At 33.6% G+C, this 20,248-nt stretch overlaps 3 protein-coding genes across 3 annotated transcripts in view; all 3 read right to left on the bottom strand.

Annotated features, from left to right (window-relative positions):
• Positions 1 to 602: 602 nt before the first annotated feature.
• Positions 603 to 1,670, bottom strand: LOC105138102 (uncharacterized). The gene is made up of 4 exons (XM_011044102.1): positions 1,604 to 1,670; positions 976 to 1,199; positions 784 to 907; positions 603 to 698 (listed from the first exon to the last, which is right to left on the bottom strand). The coding sequence occupies exons 1-4, from the start codon at positions 1,668 to 1,670 to the stop codon at positions 691 to 693; spliced, it is 423 nt and encodes a 140-aa protein (XP_011042404.1). The 3' UTR covers positions 603 to 690.
• Positions 1,671 to 10,655: 8,985 nt separating this feature from the next.
• LOC105138087 (uncharacterized) lies at positions 10,656 to 16,534 on the bottom strand. The gene is made up of 15 exons (XM_011044089.1): positions 16,213 to 16,534; positions 16,026 to 16,096; positions 15,547 to 15,688; positions 15,170 to 15,427; positions 14,730 to 14,904; positions 13,857 to 13,918; positions 13,606 to 13,769; positions 13,382 to 13,479; positions 12,925 to 12,983; positions 12,699 to 12,833; positions 12,366 to 12,616; positions 12,127 to 12,277; positions 11,748 to 11,823; positions 11,616 to 11,669; positions 10,656 to 11,046 (listed from the first exon to the last, which is right to left on the bottom strand). Exons 2-15 carry the CDS (start codon positions 16,082 to 16,084, stop codon positions 10,826 to 10,828), a joined length of 1,905 nt encoding a protein of 634 aa, XP_011042391.1. The 5' UTR covers positions 16,085 to 16,096; positions 16,213 to 16,534; the 3' UTR covers positions 10,656 to 10,825.
• Positions 16,535 to 17,220: 686 nt separating this feature from the next.
• LOC105138085 (O-fucosyltransferase family protein) overlaps positions 17,221 to 20,248 on the bottom strand; it is a 5,971-nt gene continuing 2,943 nt past the window's right edge. Inside the window, exons 5-11 of the mRNA XM_011044083.1 lie at positions 19,924 to 20,012; positions 19,357 to 19,476; positions 19,129 to 19,245; positions 18,853 to 18,996; positions 18,637 to 18,760; positions 18,363 to 18,554; positions 17,221 to 17,775 (exon numbers count right to left, since the gene is read on the bottom strand). Coding sequence (XP_011042385.1) covers positions 17,416 to 17,775; positions 18,363 to 18,554; positions 18,637 to 18,760; positions 18,853 to 18,996; positions 19,129 to 19,245; positions 19,357 to 19,476; positions 19,924 to 20,012 — 1,146 coding nt within the window. The 3' untranslated portion in view covers positions 17,221 to 17,415. The remainder of the gene's footprint in view (positions 17,776 to 18,362; positions 18,555 to 18,636; positions 18,761 to 18,852; positions 18,997 to 19,128; positions 19,246 to 19,356; positions 19,477 to 19,923; positions 20,013 to 20,248) is intronic.

The following is a 20,248-nucleotide window of genomic DNA, read 5'->3' as shown; positions in this document are numbered from 1 at the left end:
TTTTTTCTAAATTTGTTTTTAAAAAAATTATTTAGGATATATAATATAAAACTATATAAATTAATTGTAATACAAACCAATTATGCAAATAAAATTTATATTAAACAAAAAAAATAAAGTTAAATAATATTCATTACAAATTGAATATGTTTCAAAAAAAATATTAAATGAAGTTTTAAAGGTAAATAATGTTTATTACAAATTAATATAAAGGTGGAGCTGGAGGAGGAGGAGGAGATCCTGGAGAAGGCTGGTGGTTATACAGCCAAAAAGGATTAGGCGCACATGTTCCACTATTTGCCATGTTCATAACCATTTCGCAAAGCTATTCATAAGCTGCTTTTTGTTGTTCATACTCCGCTTTTTGTTGTGTTTGAGACGCTTTGATTTGCTAAGACTCCGCTCTTTGTTGTGCATGAGACGCTTTGAGTTGTGCGTACTCTGCTGATAGGTGGTCGTATTTCTCGGTGAGCTGAGCCGTGTGTTGCTGCAAGGCCTCGAACTCCTTAGATTGGGAGCTCTCAACGGTTGAAACACTACGGGTTGACCGCAAGTTGTCGGTCGTAGTGTTGGAGAGCCCGTAAACCTGATTTATCGGGTCCATTTGACGAGCCAACCTCCATCCACAAATCCAGATCGAATTCTGGATGGGTCAAAATATCGTCCCCGTATCTCTCCCTCAACCGATTATTATAGGTCTTTTGAAAATAAAAAATAAAAAAGTAATCATCATATTCAATTCAATAAACATAATAACTTACATAATAAAATGGTTGAACAAACATACCATGAAATGTTGAGCACGGTTATCAACGAACTGTTGCACCCCCTTCTGGCGGTCTTGACTTCGCACGTGCGTCTCCACAAACAGCTCCATCAGGCTCGGCTCACGTTCAAGAGACGCAGCCTATAATGAAAAAAGATATATTAACAATAACTGAATTTAATGATATATTTCATTTAAATTAATCTTACCATCCGTTTCGCATATACAGCAAACGAAACGGAACCGCCAGTGTGTGTTGTCACCCCGCCATGAATTGGCCGATTCTGGTTGCTAGCACCGGACTGTGAGCGTCGGGTGACCCGCTCAGACGTCACGTGCTCAATATAGTGCGGCCATATATCTTCTGAGATGTATATCGGTTTGAAATCCCTCCAAACCGCAACATCGTTCCAGCCTTGGAAACAAATACAATCTTACAAAATCTAAAACAAACCATAACAGGTATAGAATTATACATTCATATACTACAAATTTGTTTGAGAAATAACAATAAAACATGTACATTTACTAACAAAATACATATACTAAAAAAAAAAATTGACATTTAATTAAATGTTAAGATTTAAAAAGAAAGAATTACTTACAAAAATTGATAAAATCCGTCGGTAAATCAGAACACGGATGCTATGGCCATAAAACTTCAAGAAATATAACTTGTTGTGCTGATATGAGGGAGATTTTTGTTTGGGGGGGATGGGGGGCTAGTTGTTTGTAGATGAGGAGAGTTGGGATTAGGAAGAAGAAGGAGAAATAGAGTAGGAGAGGGTTGGTAGCGTGTACATATATTAACTTTTCTTGACGGTTTCACCGACAGACAATCCATTGGTGAAACTATCGATGATTCTGACGGAACAATCGGCACGTCATCGTATAGATCTGTCATTTCAAATCCGTCGGCAATATAAACGGCGATCGTTATACGGGTTGAATCCGTCGGTGATTTCGTCTGAAAAAATAACCCGCCAAAACCTTAACGTCAGCGACCCGTTTTTTTACGACAAAAACATTTTTGTCTGTAATTCAGTCGGTAACTACTGACAAAAATTTTATGTCGGTAGTTACCAACTGAATTATGGATGGAATATTGGTCGTTGGTAATTTCGATTACCGACAGAAATATTCCGTCAGTAAATCCGTTGCTATTTAGTAAATTTCTGGTAGTGCGCCCAACAGTTCTAATTTTTTTTTTTTTGTCTGGGATGGGTTGTATACAAAATAAATTATTGTTTTGCTTACAGCACGAAGACAAGGGGGAATGAAAAAGAAGAAAAAGGGAGAAGGTTTACTTGGTATGGGAAGCTGTTGGTGAAGAGAATGGTGGTCACGCTAGCGGTGGGATGCTGGAGGAGGAAGAGGGAGAATTTGAAAGAGAAGGAGAACTCAATGGCGCACTCACTATGTGAAGTGGTCGAGCAGCTACTTGTGGTGGTTAAGCTGGTGGTGAGGGTGCTGATTGTTAAAGGCCACGATAGAGAGAGAGAGGAGAGAGAGTTAATAGTGGCAGCAAAAATAAGGGAGATGACCCATTTTTTATTGACTTTAGACCTAATTTCTTCATTTTCAGGCCGTGAAATCCAACCCAATCTATAAAGGGGTGGAAGGGGGGAAGTTTCATCTTTATTGGTGTCAAATCTTGGTCCTTAATTTGATCTGCTAGGATCCGAACCGTTAGCTAGTGTCAGATGATCATTTTCGTGTAAGTTTTGTTCAATTTAATGGAGAGATGAAGCATAAGATGCCTTGGGAAGAAAGTTACTTGAGCAGTTTCTCTAGAGAAGAAGATAAACAGTCAATCTCAAAAAAGAGTTGTTTTGGCAAAGTGCATTTTAATCCTTCGATTTCTAATGTTTCTCAATTACACCTCTAATTGGCTTTAAACTTTTAATTTTATTCAATTTTACCCATAATGAACTTTAATTTCAGCCCTGGATTTCAATGTTTTTTTTTTTTTGGTTCTTGGTTTTGGATTTATGAAATTTGCCTTTTAATTAACCATTAAACTTTCAATTCTCTTCAATTTCACCTCTGATTTCAATCAATTGGGTCCCTAGAAATTGGTGTCTTTTTCAAAATGATCTTTGGCTATGAATTTCTTCAATTTAGTCCTTAATTAACCTCAAAACTTTGATTTTCTTTCAATTTTGCCCTTGATTTCAATCAATTGACTTGATAAAAATTAAATTTGATCTCCTAAAATTCCAATCTTCTCAATTAAGCCTAAATTGGGATCCTAAACTTATTTTTTCACCAATGAAGCCTTTAATAAAATTAATTTGATCCATTTAAAAAATAAGTAAGTTCTTGCACCTAATTAAATCCTTCAATTGAACCCAAATTAATTTTTAAACATAATTAACTTTAATTTGACCCATGATAAAATCAAATTGACCTCTTAAGAATCTAATTATATCTATAGATTTAATTTTTATATAGATTCATCCAATAATAATTTAATTTGACCTTGAATCTATATTGTCTTTCTCATTTTAGGTAAAATGAGGTACAATTAGACTCCTGATTCCATTCAAAATTGTAACTTGATTTTTCTATTTATTTGAAATCCTCATTAGCCTACTTTTTCCAAAATATCAATCTCTATTTTATTTTTTTGGTTTTTTTAAAAGAAAAAAAAATGAATTTAAGAAATAACCTAAAAGGGGTTATAACAACAATAATGATAAAGGATAATCAAATTATTTTTTAATATGTCAATGATGCTAATGTGTTGAGAATTGTAAGTCTTCTCATGTCATTTTCAACTCTACTCGAGGGAATGATAACTTTTATCTTTAAAAAAGTTAACTAAAAGTTAGAAGGGTTTGAATATTTACTATGGAATTAGAGACATAACTATAGTGGATTCATATGGTGGTGTATTCTTTTTTTCTTTCTCATTCTTATCTTAGGTTGTGTGGCTTATTTGAGGAAAATTTTTAAAACTTCTTCCTACTTTTTAACTAGGAAAAAAAAACAAAAAATAAGGAGTAGATGCAAATGCAAAGGATCCTTCCTTGGGAAAAAAAAAAGTGTCATTCTAAAGGGTTGTCTAATTTGGCAACAACATATTAAGTGAGAAAAAAATTTGATTAAGAGGATTTCATGGTTTAAGATTTGTATTTGTGTTTCAATTTGAGAATTTGGGTGGAATTAGGATTAGGGCTCCATGGTTTTAGGTTTGTGATTTGTGTTTCAATTTAGAAACTAGGGTGGAATTTGAGAATCTCTATTTTGTTGATGGGTTTGGAAAAAAAAAAAAAAGAGCAACACAAGAAATAGTGGCAAGGTAAGTTTTCTCTTATAGTTTTGCAAGAGCTCTTTTACAACACAAACAATAGTAAGACTATCACGATTCTTTTAATAATTCATCAATAACAGACTAGACCTAAATTGCTTAACTATCTTTTGATTTTTTAAATGATTTTAGGATTCAAGTAAAAGATTCTTAATTTTAGATATATTTGATTGCTTTTAATGAGAATTATCAAGCAATATCGTTGGATTCATTACATGTGTCAATTAGGCCTATTACATTGTCAATAACTAAAAAGATGAAAGAGGAATTTAATGAGATAATTCAAGATATTTGGGCATTATTTCCTACAAAACTTGCAAATTCAATTTGTTTTTCTACTTACACATGGGTTGAACTTATTTTCATAATGTCTAATTTTGTGTTAATAGGCATAATTTTTTATTTGATCGTTTGTTTGGGCTAAAATTTTACCAAAAAATTATAAAAATCTTGTTTTACACGGGGTTAATTAGACTTTTGTAATGATCAAATATTAGGAAAGCCTTTGAAGCCTAGAATTTAGTGTTCAAGATATGCAATATTTTCTTAGTTGATTTAAGATTTTTATTTTATTTTATTTGGACTTTTTTGTTATTTTTCCAGCCTTATTAGTACATTGTACCTAATATAAATAAGGTTATTTCACTTGTATTTAGAGAGATGGATTGATTATTTAGAAACAAAACTTATATGTGAGAATTTGTTTTTACTCTTGATTCTTTAAGGAACTTTTAACACTTATCAAAGATTATTTCTTTGTAGCGCTTATCTTGATAAGATTACTTCTTTGTAGCACTTATCTTGATACTTTTGATTATAGGTTCATTATAATTAACAAGTTAGTTTTTCAACCTTATACCTTCGATTTTTTATTCATTATAATTAACAGGTCAAGATCTTTATCCAATAACTATATTTTTTTTGTTTAGTTAATCATTAAATCATGTATTTCTAACCTTGATTTTTATTTTCTCAGCTTATGTTCAATCTTGATTATATGTTCTAAGATTTTTACCCTCCAACTTAACATAAGTTGGTATCAGAGTTTGACTTTAAAATTAGATTTTATCTATGTACTTATCTTTAAATTTATTTTTTATTCATGTTTTGAGTCTTGTTTCCTTTATTAGGTTTGGTTTTCTCTCAAAATTGTTGAACCCTAGTTCTTATGTCTTGAATTTCAGCTTATTTTGTAGTTTAGCTTAGTGTTATGTTTTCTTTGAAACATATATATATATATATAAAGAGAGGGAGAGAGAGAAAAGTTATTTGTTATTTAGTTTCTACTAATATTTATTAAAAAAGAAAAAAAAGATCAAATTACAAAATCGGGTTGATTAAAATTGGTTTTGTTGGAATCGATAGCATTAAGAAAAATTCCATATATAAATTGTTTTATTAAGTTATCTAGTGTTGAATTCAAGTTTTACATTGATTTAAGGTTTTGTTTAATTATTCCTGAATTAGTTTTTGTTTCTTGATTGTCTTGTTTTTTTTAGTTAGTTGGTTGAACTTTATAAGTTGAAATCTTTTGATAATTTTTGTTTAGTTCAATAAAGAACTTGATGCAGACTCTATGGATATAAAGATCTATAAACCCACAGTTAAATCGACTCTTTTCAAGAAAGCTAAAATTATATTTGAAATTGAGCTTGACATAACAATAGCCTATAACAAAACACTAAGACTATAAGTTATCGAACCCCCACTTAACACCCGCAAAAAGATGCGATAAGAAGTATAAAAGATGTCATGAAATTTGGTTAATTCTTTTATAAATCATAGTAGTTTAATGAAAAATCAAAACATATAAGTCATAGTAGTTTAATGAAAAACCAAAACATATGAGCAAAACCTCTTATACACAGTAACAATAATTATTGAAATCAAATTTTATCCTAAAAACAACTAAAAAAAAGTTAAATAACTATATTTATAATATGTAAAAACTTCTTAAACAATGTTGGAAAAATAATAAAAGAGTTATAAATAAAAAAAATAAATTAACTAGGAAATTAATACAATTCCCTCAATATAGGTTTTAGACTTTATCACACGACCTTCTCAATATTTGATTACCCTATAATTTAAACCCAAAGAAAACAAGACCTTTAGAAACTTCTGGTTAAATTTTAACCTGATTCAATAGTCAGATAAAAAAAAATATTTGTTAAAGTAAAATTATGCATTAGAAAAAATAAGTTTCTAACCACCAAAATTAATTAACCTATAAAGTAGATAGGTTAAACCCCTTTTGTGCATGAATTAAATTAACTAAGGTTTAATATCCATTTGTTGATGTTATCCTCTTGAAATTCACTTTGGTCTAAATATTCTAAGTAAGTTTATTAAATATATCTTTAAACTTTTTTTATCTTTGATATTACAATTGGCATAAAAAAAAACTTACAATAAATCTTTTAATGTAGTCTTGATCACATCAAAACTACATAAAGAATTTAAAGTGGTAAAAGGCAAGAGGGTGAGGGAATAAAATCAAGAAAATCCAAGTTAAGAGAGAGACACGAGTGGAGTGATATATCTTTAAGTACAAATATATAAAGAAATGTGTGAGGATCATTACTAATAAATCTTACAACTTTAGAATATATCTTTTAAAATCAAGTAAATATTTTAGATGATGATTAAAGGTTGAAATCTTTTAAAGAGATGGAAAATTATAAAAATCAACAAAGAACATAATTCATTAAATGTGTCAATTGATCTTATTATAAGGTCAATAGCTAATAAAATTAAATAGATATTTAATGATCTCATTCAAGTTATTTGGGTTATACAATAATGTTTTTTTTCCTTTATCAAATTCAAGAAAAAATATTTATTGATATATGTTTGTGCTGTTTTTATTATGGGTTACATCTATAGGATTGGACTTTTACCAAACAAGCCCAAAAATTTTTGAAAAAAATCTAAGGATCGTTTTAGAATTTTTTATGGTTTCTCATACTTTTTTTTTCTAGTTTTTTTTATTTGATATCAAAGTTGTAGACTTATATTATATAATATTAATCCAATATTAAAAATACTTGCTGTTTTTATGAAATTTCAAAAACAAATTCTAGAAATTTCTAGAATAATGCTTGATATTTGCTGCACCACAATAGAAAATTTATAAACGGAAAGGTGAAAGGTGCAGACTTTGCTCTCCAATTTGTCTCCAAACTTAAGCCTGTTGCTTTTGCTCCTCTGCTTGCTCTAATGCATTGTGTTTTAGCATGACGTCCCTTCAGTATTTTGCTTTCCAGTCAGCACCTTATGGTTTCTTTTGCTTCCCTGTATTAACAACGCCGGCGAAACTTCTTTCCCACAGGATCATTAGCCATCCAGCGTTACCAGCATTCGAGCAACACATGCACACACATGTTGTTTTCTGGCAAAAGTTGCTTGTTCTATCCTCCCTCCAGCCACTGCCATGTCGGCATCAGCCTCTAATGTGTCGCCTCCCGCCTCCCGAGTCCGAAGCCTTTTATTTGGGTCAGTTAAACATATTGCTGTGCTCTTTTCTGGTTGATGAACAATGCCACCTGCAGAGCATATCTGCTAATATCTCTTTTATTGTCTCTTCATATTTTAAGAAAGCTTTGGAATAGCTTCTTGAATGCTGAGCTGCTATTTTTGATTCCGTGTTTGCAACTGTTATAGAATGCGGTTTAATTCAATGTCATCTCTCGTTCCACATCCGTTTGGCACCACCTAGGACCGTGCCGCAACAATCAAAAGAAAACCCCGCTCCGCTGCGGGAAACGTATCTAGTTATTATTATCAAGAAACTAAAATAATACTAACTTAACAATTAAGAGATGATTTAGAAATTAATTAAGAACAGACTTGAATTTTTTTCTTTTTATTTTCATTATAAATAGTTGAATGACTTAATTAAACTTATAAACGAATAAATAAAAACATTAACATTTATCAAGGGCTTCTTAGACATTTTTATTTTTCAAGCACAATTATATTACTCAATTGTCGCAGATAGAAAACAACAAAAATAAAGCTTCCTTCTAAAGGTTTTTTCTATTCTTTTATTTTTATTTTTATTATTATAATAAAGTTAACTTAAAAGTTAATTGGATGTTTCACAAATATATGATACTAATTAAAAGAAAAAATGATTGGTGTTCCACTATTTATATTTCATATATTATTTAGTTCTTATTATTATTATTATTATTATTTTATTTATTTATTTATTATTGATTTTTTTAATTTTATCCTTAATCATTAGGTTTTATTTGATTTTTAAATCAAATTTAATCTAATTTTTTTTGATATTTTTATATCCTTCCACTAATTAAATTTTATTTCAACTTCACCCCTCATCATTTGATTTTGATTTTTTTTCACGCGGACTTTGACACCACTTTTTTTACTAGTATTTATTTTGTGTTGGGATGTTATTCTATTGCTTTAAAAAAAATTCATAAGTTTTGAAAATTAACACAAATTGATTTTGATATTTTTAGATCCTTTTATAAAATTTATTTTTTATAACTAACCAGATTCAATTGTTTTTGGGTCTGGCCAATGCCATACCTAATTGTAGTAGGGTCTGGCGTCATTAGACCTAATATTTGGATCCAGTGTTGTCAATCCCATGTTTGGATCTAACAACATTTATTAAACCCAGTACTTGACCTGGCAATATACCAAGCCTAAGCGTAACCTGTGTTTGACGCTAACCAAACCCAAAGACAATCTAGATCTGGTAGGTGTTATCAAGCCTAGTAACTTGGTCTGGTGTGCTGGTAGGCCAACGAGGTGGGTCTAACACATATTTTCTAAAAATGTTGAGTCCAAGGATTTTGTCATTACAACCCAGGCATTATCGAATTTGCTATGCCCATGAATTCAAACATAATATATAAATCTAATGTCATCAATTATATAGTTTTTTATATAAAATTTTAGACAATTTATTTCTCAATAAATAATCTTAATTAAACAAGTCTATATCACGCTAGCATCATTAAGTGTATTAAAGTCTTTTATAACTCGCTTGTCTCTATCTTTTAGCTAGATAAAACGATGGAATACAACTCACAATACAACTCCAAATATCATAAAAGTAAAATTACATTTCAATCCCTCCTTTTCATAAAAGAACAAGACTCATTGGTTATAAATGCATCATGAGATTTTCTGAACAAAAGTTCACAATCTTCATTCTATATTACATATATATTTTCCGAGTATCTCTCTCTATAATATTATTGTATTTTCCTTCTCTTAAAAGATACTCATTTAAGTATTAAAAAGTCCCCACCTTTTAGCAAAAAAGATATTTTGCAAGTAGTAGCCATAAGTCACGTTGGTCTATCAAGTATCAAGTTTAAGCTATCAACTATCTTCGCTAGGGAGAATGGATGAGATTGTTGTGATCAATTAATTAATCGATTATTCAACTTAAGAGCTTTGTTCCTAGGCTACTTGGATTTTTTAGAACTTCATTAATAGCACCGTATGTGGAAACATGATTTTTTAAAAAAAAAATAAAAACCACTGGTTTCTTCCTAAAACTTGTTTTTTGACATTTCCAGGTCATTTCATGACATATAACCAATGCTCATTTAGGTTAGGATGCAGAACAAGTCTACTTACTATCGTGAATACTCCTACCTAGCAAGAACTTCAACAACTCACTAGTGAGGTGCAACTCCTCACCTAGACAGTGTTAATAACTCGAGGGAAAAATCAGACTTTTCACCCCAATAAATCTGAACATCCATAACAATACACAATGCTTTAACACTACATCCATTAGCTGCACTAAAAACCTATAAATGATTACACTACCTAGAAAAGATCAAGAAGAATGACAATCACAGGAGCTCCCTAAAGTATCATTAGCACTTCCCCTAGTTATTATGGGACAAATATCACTCATTGTAATTGTCATACACCAAGCTCCCTAAGCTCCCAAAAGCCCAACAAATAAAGAACTAAGAGATGTATAAATACATGAGCATATTTAGAAGAATATTTATAATTATCATTAGTAAAAAGATTCTTTTTTGTCCAAACACATATTGAACACACTTTTCAAAAACTATATTTTCAAGAGTATAAAATATGCACAATAGCTTAGAGATGGTCATCCAAAATTGTGACTCATTGTGTAGAATACTCCTTGCAACCATAAAAAGATTTGTGCATGCCTAATATAACTTGAAATCAAAATCTATTGAAAAGTTTAATGATCTTCACGCCAAAATAAAAGCATGCATTATCACTAGCATACCTAAAAAAAAGCTCCACATAGCACTTTAGTGTTGCTCAATAAAAAAATAAGTCTACATGAATATATTTTAAAAAATTCAATAAAAAGATACTCCGGGTAAAATAATAACTCCGCAGCCTTAAAAGCTTTGAAAGTAAGAGTTAAGTTTATATAATAACTTGTACAAAATGGCTTTTTATTTTTTCCAAGTAATTGTTGAAGTTCCCTCAGCATTAATTCTAGAAATGTGTATTCTTATAGGAAAGGAATAGAATTGGTCTCATGTCTAGAGAAGGATTCTTGATGAAGTGCACTATTTAATGTCTACAGAAGGATACAAGAAGATTAGTAAATCAATATGACATTTAGGAGCTGGTGAAGCAGAATCATTTTGGCTGCACCAACTTAAAGCGTACATAAATTCACTGCCTTTGATACAACACATACCTCTTCTTTCCACTCACACAACAGAGAAAGGAAAGAAACTCTGCTGTGCCAGTTTATACTAGGGACAGTTGAGGACAAACAATGCACAACCATGGATCTCCACCTCCATTGAAATTGAATCTTTTATTTCTCCAAAATCCTTTCCACTCCAAACTTCTCTGCTGTAACATGATGTCGCATTCAAGTTTTTCCCAGGAAGTGCCTTAGTCAGGTCTGATATCTTTGCTGATATTACTGTCTTCTCTGAGTTCAGATTGAAAAGTGCAACATAAATCTCTCCTAAGTAAACAGAGGCAAAGTCAGTACTGAATTATTAAGAGAAATAGATACATATGTGATATGCCAAAAAAGTTTTCAGACAATGAACTGTAGGCATGTTAATTATCAATCATAATTCATAGGTATGGTTGGATACTACCAGAGTGCCATGGTAGACACAGAAGGTGGCAGCTAGCAGAAGATCATTAATTCTCTTTAAATTAGGCAACTTGGAACTTGATAAATGAATATGTATTTGCGTAATCAATGAAGCATGAATATAGATAATGAGCAGACTAGATTCCACCTCAGTTACAGGGAAAAAAAAAAAACAGTTAGATTGAAAATAGCATCCCTTCACCAAGGAGGACAATTATAATCATCTTAGCATATGGCTCAGTGGTAGAGGTCTCTTGTTCAAGCCTCACCTTTGTCAAAACTTCAACAAAATCGGAACATGCTTATCAAAAAAAGAAAAACCATCTCAGGGCTGAAGTTTCTCATCAAACAACAATTTTTAAAAGAAAAAACAGCAAAGGAATGGTAACAGAATGGAAACCAAATTTATAGACTTTAGGGAGGTATTAAACCTTTTCTACCAGTGGCAATCCAAGACCGAACTCCTCCGCTGTTACCAACATTAGCTGCATATATCAAGAAAGCCTCATCAAATGGCCCTTATCGTACATATAGAAAATCAGCTTGAACTTCTAGCATAATACCGTCAATTGATTTCACAGTTGCACAGAGGCCAGAATAGCTGCTGATAAGGGATCCATTATTGCTTATCTCCCACATCTGTTGAAATTAATAGTTTGCTTTCAAATACCACTCATATATGTAAAATTCATGAGAAAAAAATGTCACCCTGCAGACTGGCTGTGAGCAGAAAAACACAAGCATTTTGGCAAACCAATTAATTACATATGCATAATGACATTTTAATTTGGAGCTTCAACTGTCAATCAGACTTCTCCAAATTCCTGCTATATGTACTTGTTAAATTGTTTGATGTCTCTCCTTTGCATTCCACCAAAATCTCACAGGATCCTAGCCTCTGTGCCTTTGTTAGATGCTAGGGAATTATGAATGAAGAGATACCTGGTTGGCATCTGATCTGCAAGGGGAGAAGGAACCACTCTTAAATTCTTTTGAAGTACGCTTCTTTCTTGGAGATGCATCCAAACAAAACTCCATTCCATGACTAGCTAATAAATGGAGCTCTCCTTGATTATAAATCAACCTCTCATCACTACATTGCCATTCACAGGATCACACGGTGAAAATAATAATACTTTATTGTTTGAAACAACCTAAATAAGAAAGGTGAAAGTGCATACGAAGACAAAAGAGGTTTTTGCTTGTATAAGCATAAAGGTTCATGGCTTCCCATGTTCTGTTTCCAGCATATCTGGTCAAGATCTTGGTCAAGAGCTTCAATTGACCAACCGTTAACTTTGGGATGATTGCAGCTAGTAAAACCCAGAAACTGTGCATGTGATTTGCCAACTTCCTTCAAACATCTTCTCGATCTTTGGCTGTAAGCTGTGGTCTTATGTGTAGAACCCTTTGTGCCAGTTACATAAGGAAACTGCATGTGCAATGCAATGATATATCAGAAAAAAAACTCAGTAAAAATTCCAAAGAGCTCCAAAACTCATTGTTTCACATGCCTCCATATTGTTCGTGCTAAAAGAATTTATTTCCAGAATGAAGGGATTGGTGATCAAACTGTATGTGATCTCATCAAGCTTTCTAACATCTCCTCCAAACATTAGAGGGGATCTGGCCATTGCCCACAAAGTCATCTGCGAAGGAAAATATTGAATCAGGTCATCAATAAAGAAGCTTAATTTTTCAGCAGTGGACTAACGCACATATAGAGTTGCATGTACATACCTGAGTTTTTTGCTCATCCAGATTAAGGTTACTCATTCTGTATGGTCCTCTGTTAGAACCTAGGATACAGAAAAGCAATGTGATTATTCAAGTTTTTGTCTTTTCCAGTAGAACTCTTTACTTAAAACATTTTCAAGTTAATCATGAATACCCAGCAACTTATGTGGCAAACCCCTAGACCCAAGGTAAAAACCGGTCCAAATGTATACTTTTCAATGAACTTGTCACAAGGATGTGTGTCGTTCAATTACCATGATAAACACAAGAGTGCAAGGACAAGCTATGCTGTTTTGCTACCCCAATGTAACAGCAAGCATTCCACTGCTTCGTTCAATTTATATGTCAGTAAACTATGTTGCAATCAGCTTTCCTATACTCAGTCTCAACAACCCTTTAAAAAATAAAATTACTTAAAATGTGCTAGAATTAAAGAGAACAATCTGCTAATTTTTATCACCTGGATCTGTAAGCCATCCTAGGGGCAGCATATCTAAGTCAGGCCATGATCTCCCCAGCAAGCCCTTGGCACCAATCTTATTAGCAGCAGCAAAGTCTCTGAAGTAGAAGAACAAGATATTGCATAAAAAATTGAAAGAATAGAAGAAAAGCACCAATTAGGGGCAAGGATCTACATATAATTTGAACTTTAGGCTCTTTTTTGATATGAAAACTTTAATCCACCTTGAAACATCGAAATGAGCTGCAACATCCCCCCATGTATCCCAATCATCCCCTGTTACCCTGTACATGTTGACTAACCCACTTATATCTTTCGCCATGTTTGGTGTCGCACTAGTTCCAGGAGACAAAGAATACAGAATGGGACGATTGAGCTTTTGCAGAACCTGAACAAGTGCTCTTCATATATCATCATCATCTCTATTCGGAAAAGATTGAAGCATAAAATTTATGCACCAGAAAGTGCTGTATACCTCTGACACAAACGTTATTTCATCAACATCCAAGTCATCACCAAATACACAATCATGTTTCACTGCAAATAAAAGAGAAAAAAGAACATCAAAATTATTAAAACAAAGAAAGACTGACATGAAGCCACTAAGAAAATGTAGTGGTATAAATAACAGGAGGAAAGATTGAAATGTACAGAATTCACAATTTTGTAATAAATGCGAGTCAAAATTTTTAATTCCTGGCTTGATTTACAGTAGCAAACAACCCAAATTGTTTGTGACCAGTTCTGGGCTCAACTCCATATAGATGAACAGAATAGCTAGATTTTAAACAAACAAACACATATTCAGCACAAAGAGGGCAACTAAGCATCTAAAAAAAACTACAGCTCAGCCTTTACAGAAATAAATTTGTTTTTTTTTCCTTTCCACAAAAATTGATATCTATACAGGTTTGGTGTCATCCAAACGTTGCACTTTCATTTCTTGGCTGAGTTTACAACCTTGAGCTCAAGATAAATTTTGGATGTTCTTAAATAAACCATAAGAAGCTTGCAAACTTGCCTAAGGCTAGTTTGAGCTTAAAATGCCTGAAGAGGTCAACACTCTACTAGGCTCATTTGCGATATTACTATCGAGTCCCTCCAGCACCTTCATAATATATTCCCCACATTATTACAGAAACAATAATTCATCCATGCTTCCTATAATGGAAATTCTCAAAAGATGCAACGCTACTTTGAGAAATTATTTTACTGTTTTTAATCAGTAAAAAGTAAAATTCATTCTCTAGAAAATGTTGAGACTTGAGATACACCCTATCGGATTCACAGACTTCTTAATGTGTTGGGTAAGATGGAAAAATGCAGGTTTCAGTTAATTAGTAATTACCAAAATCAACACCCCACTCAGCATACTGTTCATAAAGTGACCTCAAGAATGCTCTTCCTGCTCCCAACTTAGTATTTACACTCATGAAACCATGTGACATCCATGCACAAGCTCTTTCCTTGATCCCTATGTCTTTTGCCCGCCATTGTCGTCCAGACTCTTCATAAGCACCTCCCTAATAAAAATTGAAATTTAGCATTAACTTTTGAGAGCAAATCGATTAGATTGTTAACTTTATGCCTTATATCAAACCTTTCACCTGACTAGTCTATTTTTATGATGATAAAGTTTGCAAGATTCTGCAATCTGGGCATGCAAGGGAAAAGAGAAGAAATACTTCTCCCGGTGAAAAAAAAAAAAAAAACATGAAAACAAAAGAAAAATAAAGAAAACAGAAGATGAGAGAAGAATGAATCCTCATTGATAATAAAGAACAATACCGTGGTAGTGTCCAAGATGAGGGTGTTCGCATCATATGCCTGTCTACTTAATCCTCTCATAACATGAATCCCAAACTTCAAACCCATGCTGTGCACTTTCTTGGCTACTTCAGTGAACCCTTTCCCATCTTTGGATGACGGCCACCTATCTGGATCAGGGATCATCCTTCCCCATTCATCAATGACATCAAATCCAAGAGAATCTGGGTAAGCACCTGGAACATTCTTCCTATACCACAGGTAATCTACCACTGCATACTACATGAAATTACACAGATAAATGACAACTTCTATTCCAATAAACTTTCCCATTCTCATATTGCTCAAGTAATTAAAGAAGTTCTAAAAGTTGATTGTAGTCATCAACCATTTTATACCTCATATCCATAAGGCTTTAGACGCTGAGAGATTATTCCGGCGCTTTGCAAGAAGTCTTCTTCAGATATAATCCAGCAAAAGGAATCGTAAGAGTTCCAACCTCGAGGTGGGAAGCTAGCGTGCTCAGGTTGAGATGATACCCTAAAACAGGTTTTGTACAAATTATTAAGTTCACAAACTAATATATTTGGCCAAGAAAGCCTCCAAAACAAATGTTGGAACAATTATAGGATTTACAAGATGAGACATAATTGTGCATTCTTCAATCCAATGTCCTATGAGGATCATCAAAGACTAGACAAGACAGTTCATCGAAATAGCAAAATTTGGGGATGTAATTGCAGTACTATTTGGTTAGAAATTTTGAAAGTACTTGTCTTGCTTCCAAGAATCAAATGTAAAAAGGGTTTTCTTATCTCAAAAACTCCTATGTGAATCATAACAGTAGTGAAGAGAAGAAAAATAAAGAGAGAAACACCTGTAAAGATAAGAACCTAAGGAGAAGAGAAACAGAGAGCTCAGCAATTGGATCCTCATAGTTTTAGTATACTGAAATGCAAATGTAGCAAGTATTAGAGAGTTGTGACATTATATGGATAAATTTTTCAACTTTCTAAACCAATCTAGCTGGATGGTAATTTATGAATTGATGCAGCCAAACTTACGGAAGTTTTTTTGTTGGGAATCTTGAGAGCACTAGGCTTGCTTGGTTGGTAATTACATGAAGCAAGGGTGAATGACTTGTATGATGTTTCCAGGAAATTTACTACAAGTTTCTCCAACAAACGAAAGGTCCAGTTTTTCTGGTTCGGGGTTGAAGATATAAAGGTTGAGATAAATAACAGGAGAGAGAGAGAGAGAGAGAGGCACCTATAAAGAGAGTAAGTGGAGAAGAAGAAAGAAAGAGGGCTCCACAGTAGGATCCTCACAGTCTCGAGTTCACTTCTTAATAATAATTACTGAAATGCAATGCAGGTCCTTCCTCCTAACCATCAAATCTTTTTAAGGGCATTAATGATGCAACGTTGATCGGTAACTGGGGTGGGTGGGGTGGTGATGAAAACGGATAATCTCTTTTTTCTTCTTATTTAATTCGCCGGTGATGCTAAGTCCCCTCGTGTCCTTTTCAATCCCAATTGAAGAAATAATAATTTTTATCCTTAAAAAATATTTATTAAACGGTGTTTTGGTCTGGTTAGTTGAAAAGAAGAAGAAACAATTGGAGTCGGCGGTTCAGTCGGAGCATAAGCTTGTTACTGATCCGACAAACCTGTCGGCGTGGAAGAAAAGAATCCAAATCAGGACACTTAGCTTGCTACTAGATACATTCGAATCCCAACAACCTTCTGAACTCGACTTTCGATTCACAATTGACAGGTGGCTAAATATATGCTTTTCTTCTGAACAGAGATAATTCTGCTGTGAGCGTGGTGACCAGTAGCTTATTTACCATTTGCTATTTGCAACTTCTAGATAGCCTTAGATATTTCCATTAGCAATAGCAGTCCAACTTACAAATTTCAACTTGTAATTTACAATAAATAAATCAACCAAATAAGAAAAAAAAAACAAAAAACAGCTTCTAGTCTTTGGCACAACTGCTTATCTATCTTTGTACTGGAGACTAAACTGTTGAGTAACTGCGAAGAGACTGAGTCATCCAACCATATGCTCGAATCCTGCTCCAGCTTGCCGGCGGCTATCTGTGCGGATCATATTCCTCTAGTTCTTCCCTATAAAAACCTTACGCCACTCATTTTTCTTCGTTCTTGGTAAAATAATATAGCTTCTCAAATCACAGAGCCATGATTCTTTCAGGCATGCTCCTCATAAAGAGTTGGAGGCGACGCATCTAGAAATATATGCAGTCAGGCTCTACACATACAAGGAGTCAGAGGGTTTTCCCAGAGGTCATAATTGGGGAAGGTCTCCTCTGGCAATCCAGTTCGTGTTTGGTGAGTGACAACCACATCCTCTACAAAAGTTGCCCAGCCCATGTATGGGTCTCCAAAAGATTTGGACATCAGCCCCTTGTCTGGTTTTATGGATTTGTGAAGATGACCCATGTACCGACGGGCCCCAATAATCAATTTAGCAAAGTTGCCTCCATGGGTCATCACAAACACGTCAGACTTCAGGCAAACCAAGAAGTCAAGAGCTGCCAAACTTGTCACATGCTTCCTGAAACCATCTAACTCCTCTTTGGTTGCCAACTCTTCCTTTGTTACCTATTAGAAACCCTCAGTCAAATATTGATGGTTAATAAAATCAAAATTTGTATAGAAAAAACTCACTTTGAAAGGCTCCTCTCACAGGCTAGCCATTTAAAAAAATGCAACTACAAAAATTCAGCCAACATTTGGAGCCCGAAAGCGCTTTGATTTCTCAATTTCCTAAACATTAAATGGAATTTAGAGCATGCAGAACCATTTAGCTTCCCATCCCAAAGTAAAATTAAACTCTCTTTTTTCCAAGAGTACCATACATATAAATACATTTGCAAGCATGTGTATTCATGCATGCATGAATATTGCAGTAGCTGGAAAACATTCTTCCTTTATTTATCTTTGGAGATAAGAGAGGTATCAATGTAGGTTATTTTGAATCAAGGACGTAACAGGATGGAGTATCCCGTGGCTGCAATATTATTCACTTGTGGGATTTATATACAGTTTTCCATTTTAAAAACATCGATTGGATGTATATGCTGGGCACCAAGCATGCACAAACAAAAGAGATGGAAATGATATCACAAACATGTTTAGTCACTTCACCGATGAAAATGGAGTGACAGAAACAGAATCAAAGGCCTTACCAGGCTTGGGAACATGTTCTTCAGTGGAGCCATTCGGTTTTGTCCACCATAAACCTGGCCAGAAGCTACATAAATCTGAGTTTCCTTAGGATATCCCATTGCCCGAAGAATCACAGCCACTTCCCCGGGTTCAAGAGGGCACCTTCCTTCCTTCCGTTTTTGCAGGGCCAATTGCCACAGATGGGAACCGTTCTGCAAGATAAATCCCCAAAAGCTTATGAATCATCCATGCCTGTTCAAGTTTCAAACTAAAACCAGAAAACTGATAACTCACCTTATATCGTCGAGGCCACTCTTTTTTTCTATATTCTCCCATTCTAGCTTTCTCATCCCTTGTCCCCACAAAATCACAGAATGATAGACCTACCATTCCCTTTTCAAATCTAAGATGAAGAGCCCTGTATGACAAATAATGTTTAGTGCCACTAAATTTCAAATTATAAAAAGTTGGAACTAAGTCCAGACAACTTCAGATATCAAGGTCACATACATATATGGATTTGAAACTCCTGTGCGGTTTCGCATCCTTGATACCAACAAATCAGACATTTCCTCTATCTCAGGAAGAAATTTCAGAGCATGATAATTCACCCTGCACCTTAGCCTGTTGATTTCTGGAGGAACATTATCATATCTACAGCATACACAAAAAAGGAAAAAAAAAAGACAAAATTAGCAATCCAAGACCATTTATTTTTCTTCCAATGAAAGTAAAATTTTGAGCATAGGCATACTGCCCCAGAGATGTACAACATCCATGACTCACCCAAGCCGATCAACAAAAGGCTTCAGGGCCATTATCTTCTTTTCCTTGATTCGAGGCAGTACATTATCTATGTAGAATTGAGCAGGTGCATATTTTGGAATGTTTTTCACTGTCCGTCTATAACATAGATGGCAATTTTTTTCCAAATAATCAACACCAGTTGCAACAAATTCAAGTCATCATATAAATGTGCACAACACGACAAAATGAGGAGCACAAAAATCAAACCTTATACTTGTGAATAACTCTGATTTGTCAGTAAACCACTCAGGTATATCACGAACAATTCGTACATCATACTTTAAATAGTCAATGAAATGATCAACATCAAAAATGTCTTCAAATTTCCTGCAGACATTTTGTAAAAGAAAAAAAGGCTTGTGAGAAGGGGAAAATCTAACTCGTTAATGTAACTACAAATGAGACAAGGTTTTTTGTGAAAAAAGGAAATATAGCTAAGCATATAATAGTAATATGCCAAAATCAAATGAACCTATTTGAGATGACAATACAGCCACAAAGTAGAATTCCCAACGAATATACATGTTTGTTGAGTGCATTAATATCACATCAATTTCCAACTGATGTTCCCCCCCCTCAAAAACAGCAAGACCTAGCATTGTTGAAGCTGAAAGACCTTAATAAGAAATATGAGGAGCAAAGCCATCCACAAGAAACATTGTTTATAAATCTCAGAAGAATAAAGAGAAACAAAAACAAAAAATGTTAAAAGAATGTTGCAAGATGTAATGTCTAGGTATCAATGTTATCATATGCATAAGAGTATTGGCTTACGTTTGGTCTTTCCAAATCTGGTCCTGCTTCAGAACAGGCAAAATAAGGGTGGCATTCATTATTTTAGCCACTGCTACAGCATTGCATATCTGCATTAAAAATAAAGGCAGCATTCACTATAATTCAATCACTTTAAAGCTTGTTGCTTGGTAAGTAAAGGAATAAGCATAATTTTTTTATGAAATACACTACAGGAAGTTACTTTGATTAAAAATAAAGAGGTGAGAAAAAAGAAAAATTGATTATTGACCAAGCAAATTACCAACATCAAATAATAACAAATAATTGGCCAAAAAAAGAATATCCCAAATCACCAAGTCCAGAT

This window comes from Populus euphratica, unplaced genomic scaffold (genome assembly GCF_000495115.2).
Source record: "Populus euphratica unplaced genomic scaffold, PopEup_1.0 scaffold317.1, whole genome shotgun sequence".
Lineage (NCBI taxonomy): Eukaryota > Viridiplantae > Streptophyta > Magnoliopsida > Malpighiales > Salicaceae > Populus > Populus euphratica.
The sequence above is the reverse complement of the archived record's forward strand: the minus strand, read 5'-3'. Positions and strand labels throughout refer to the sequence as shown.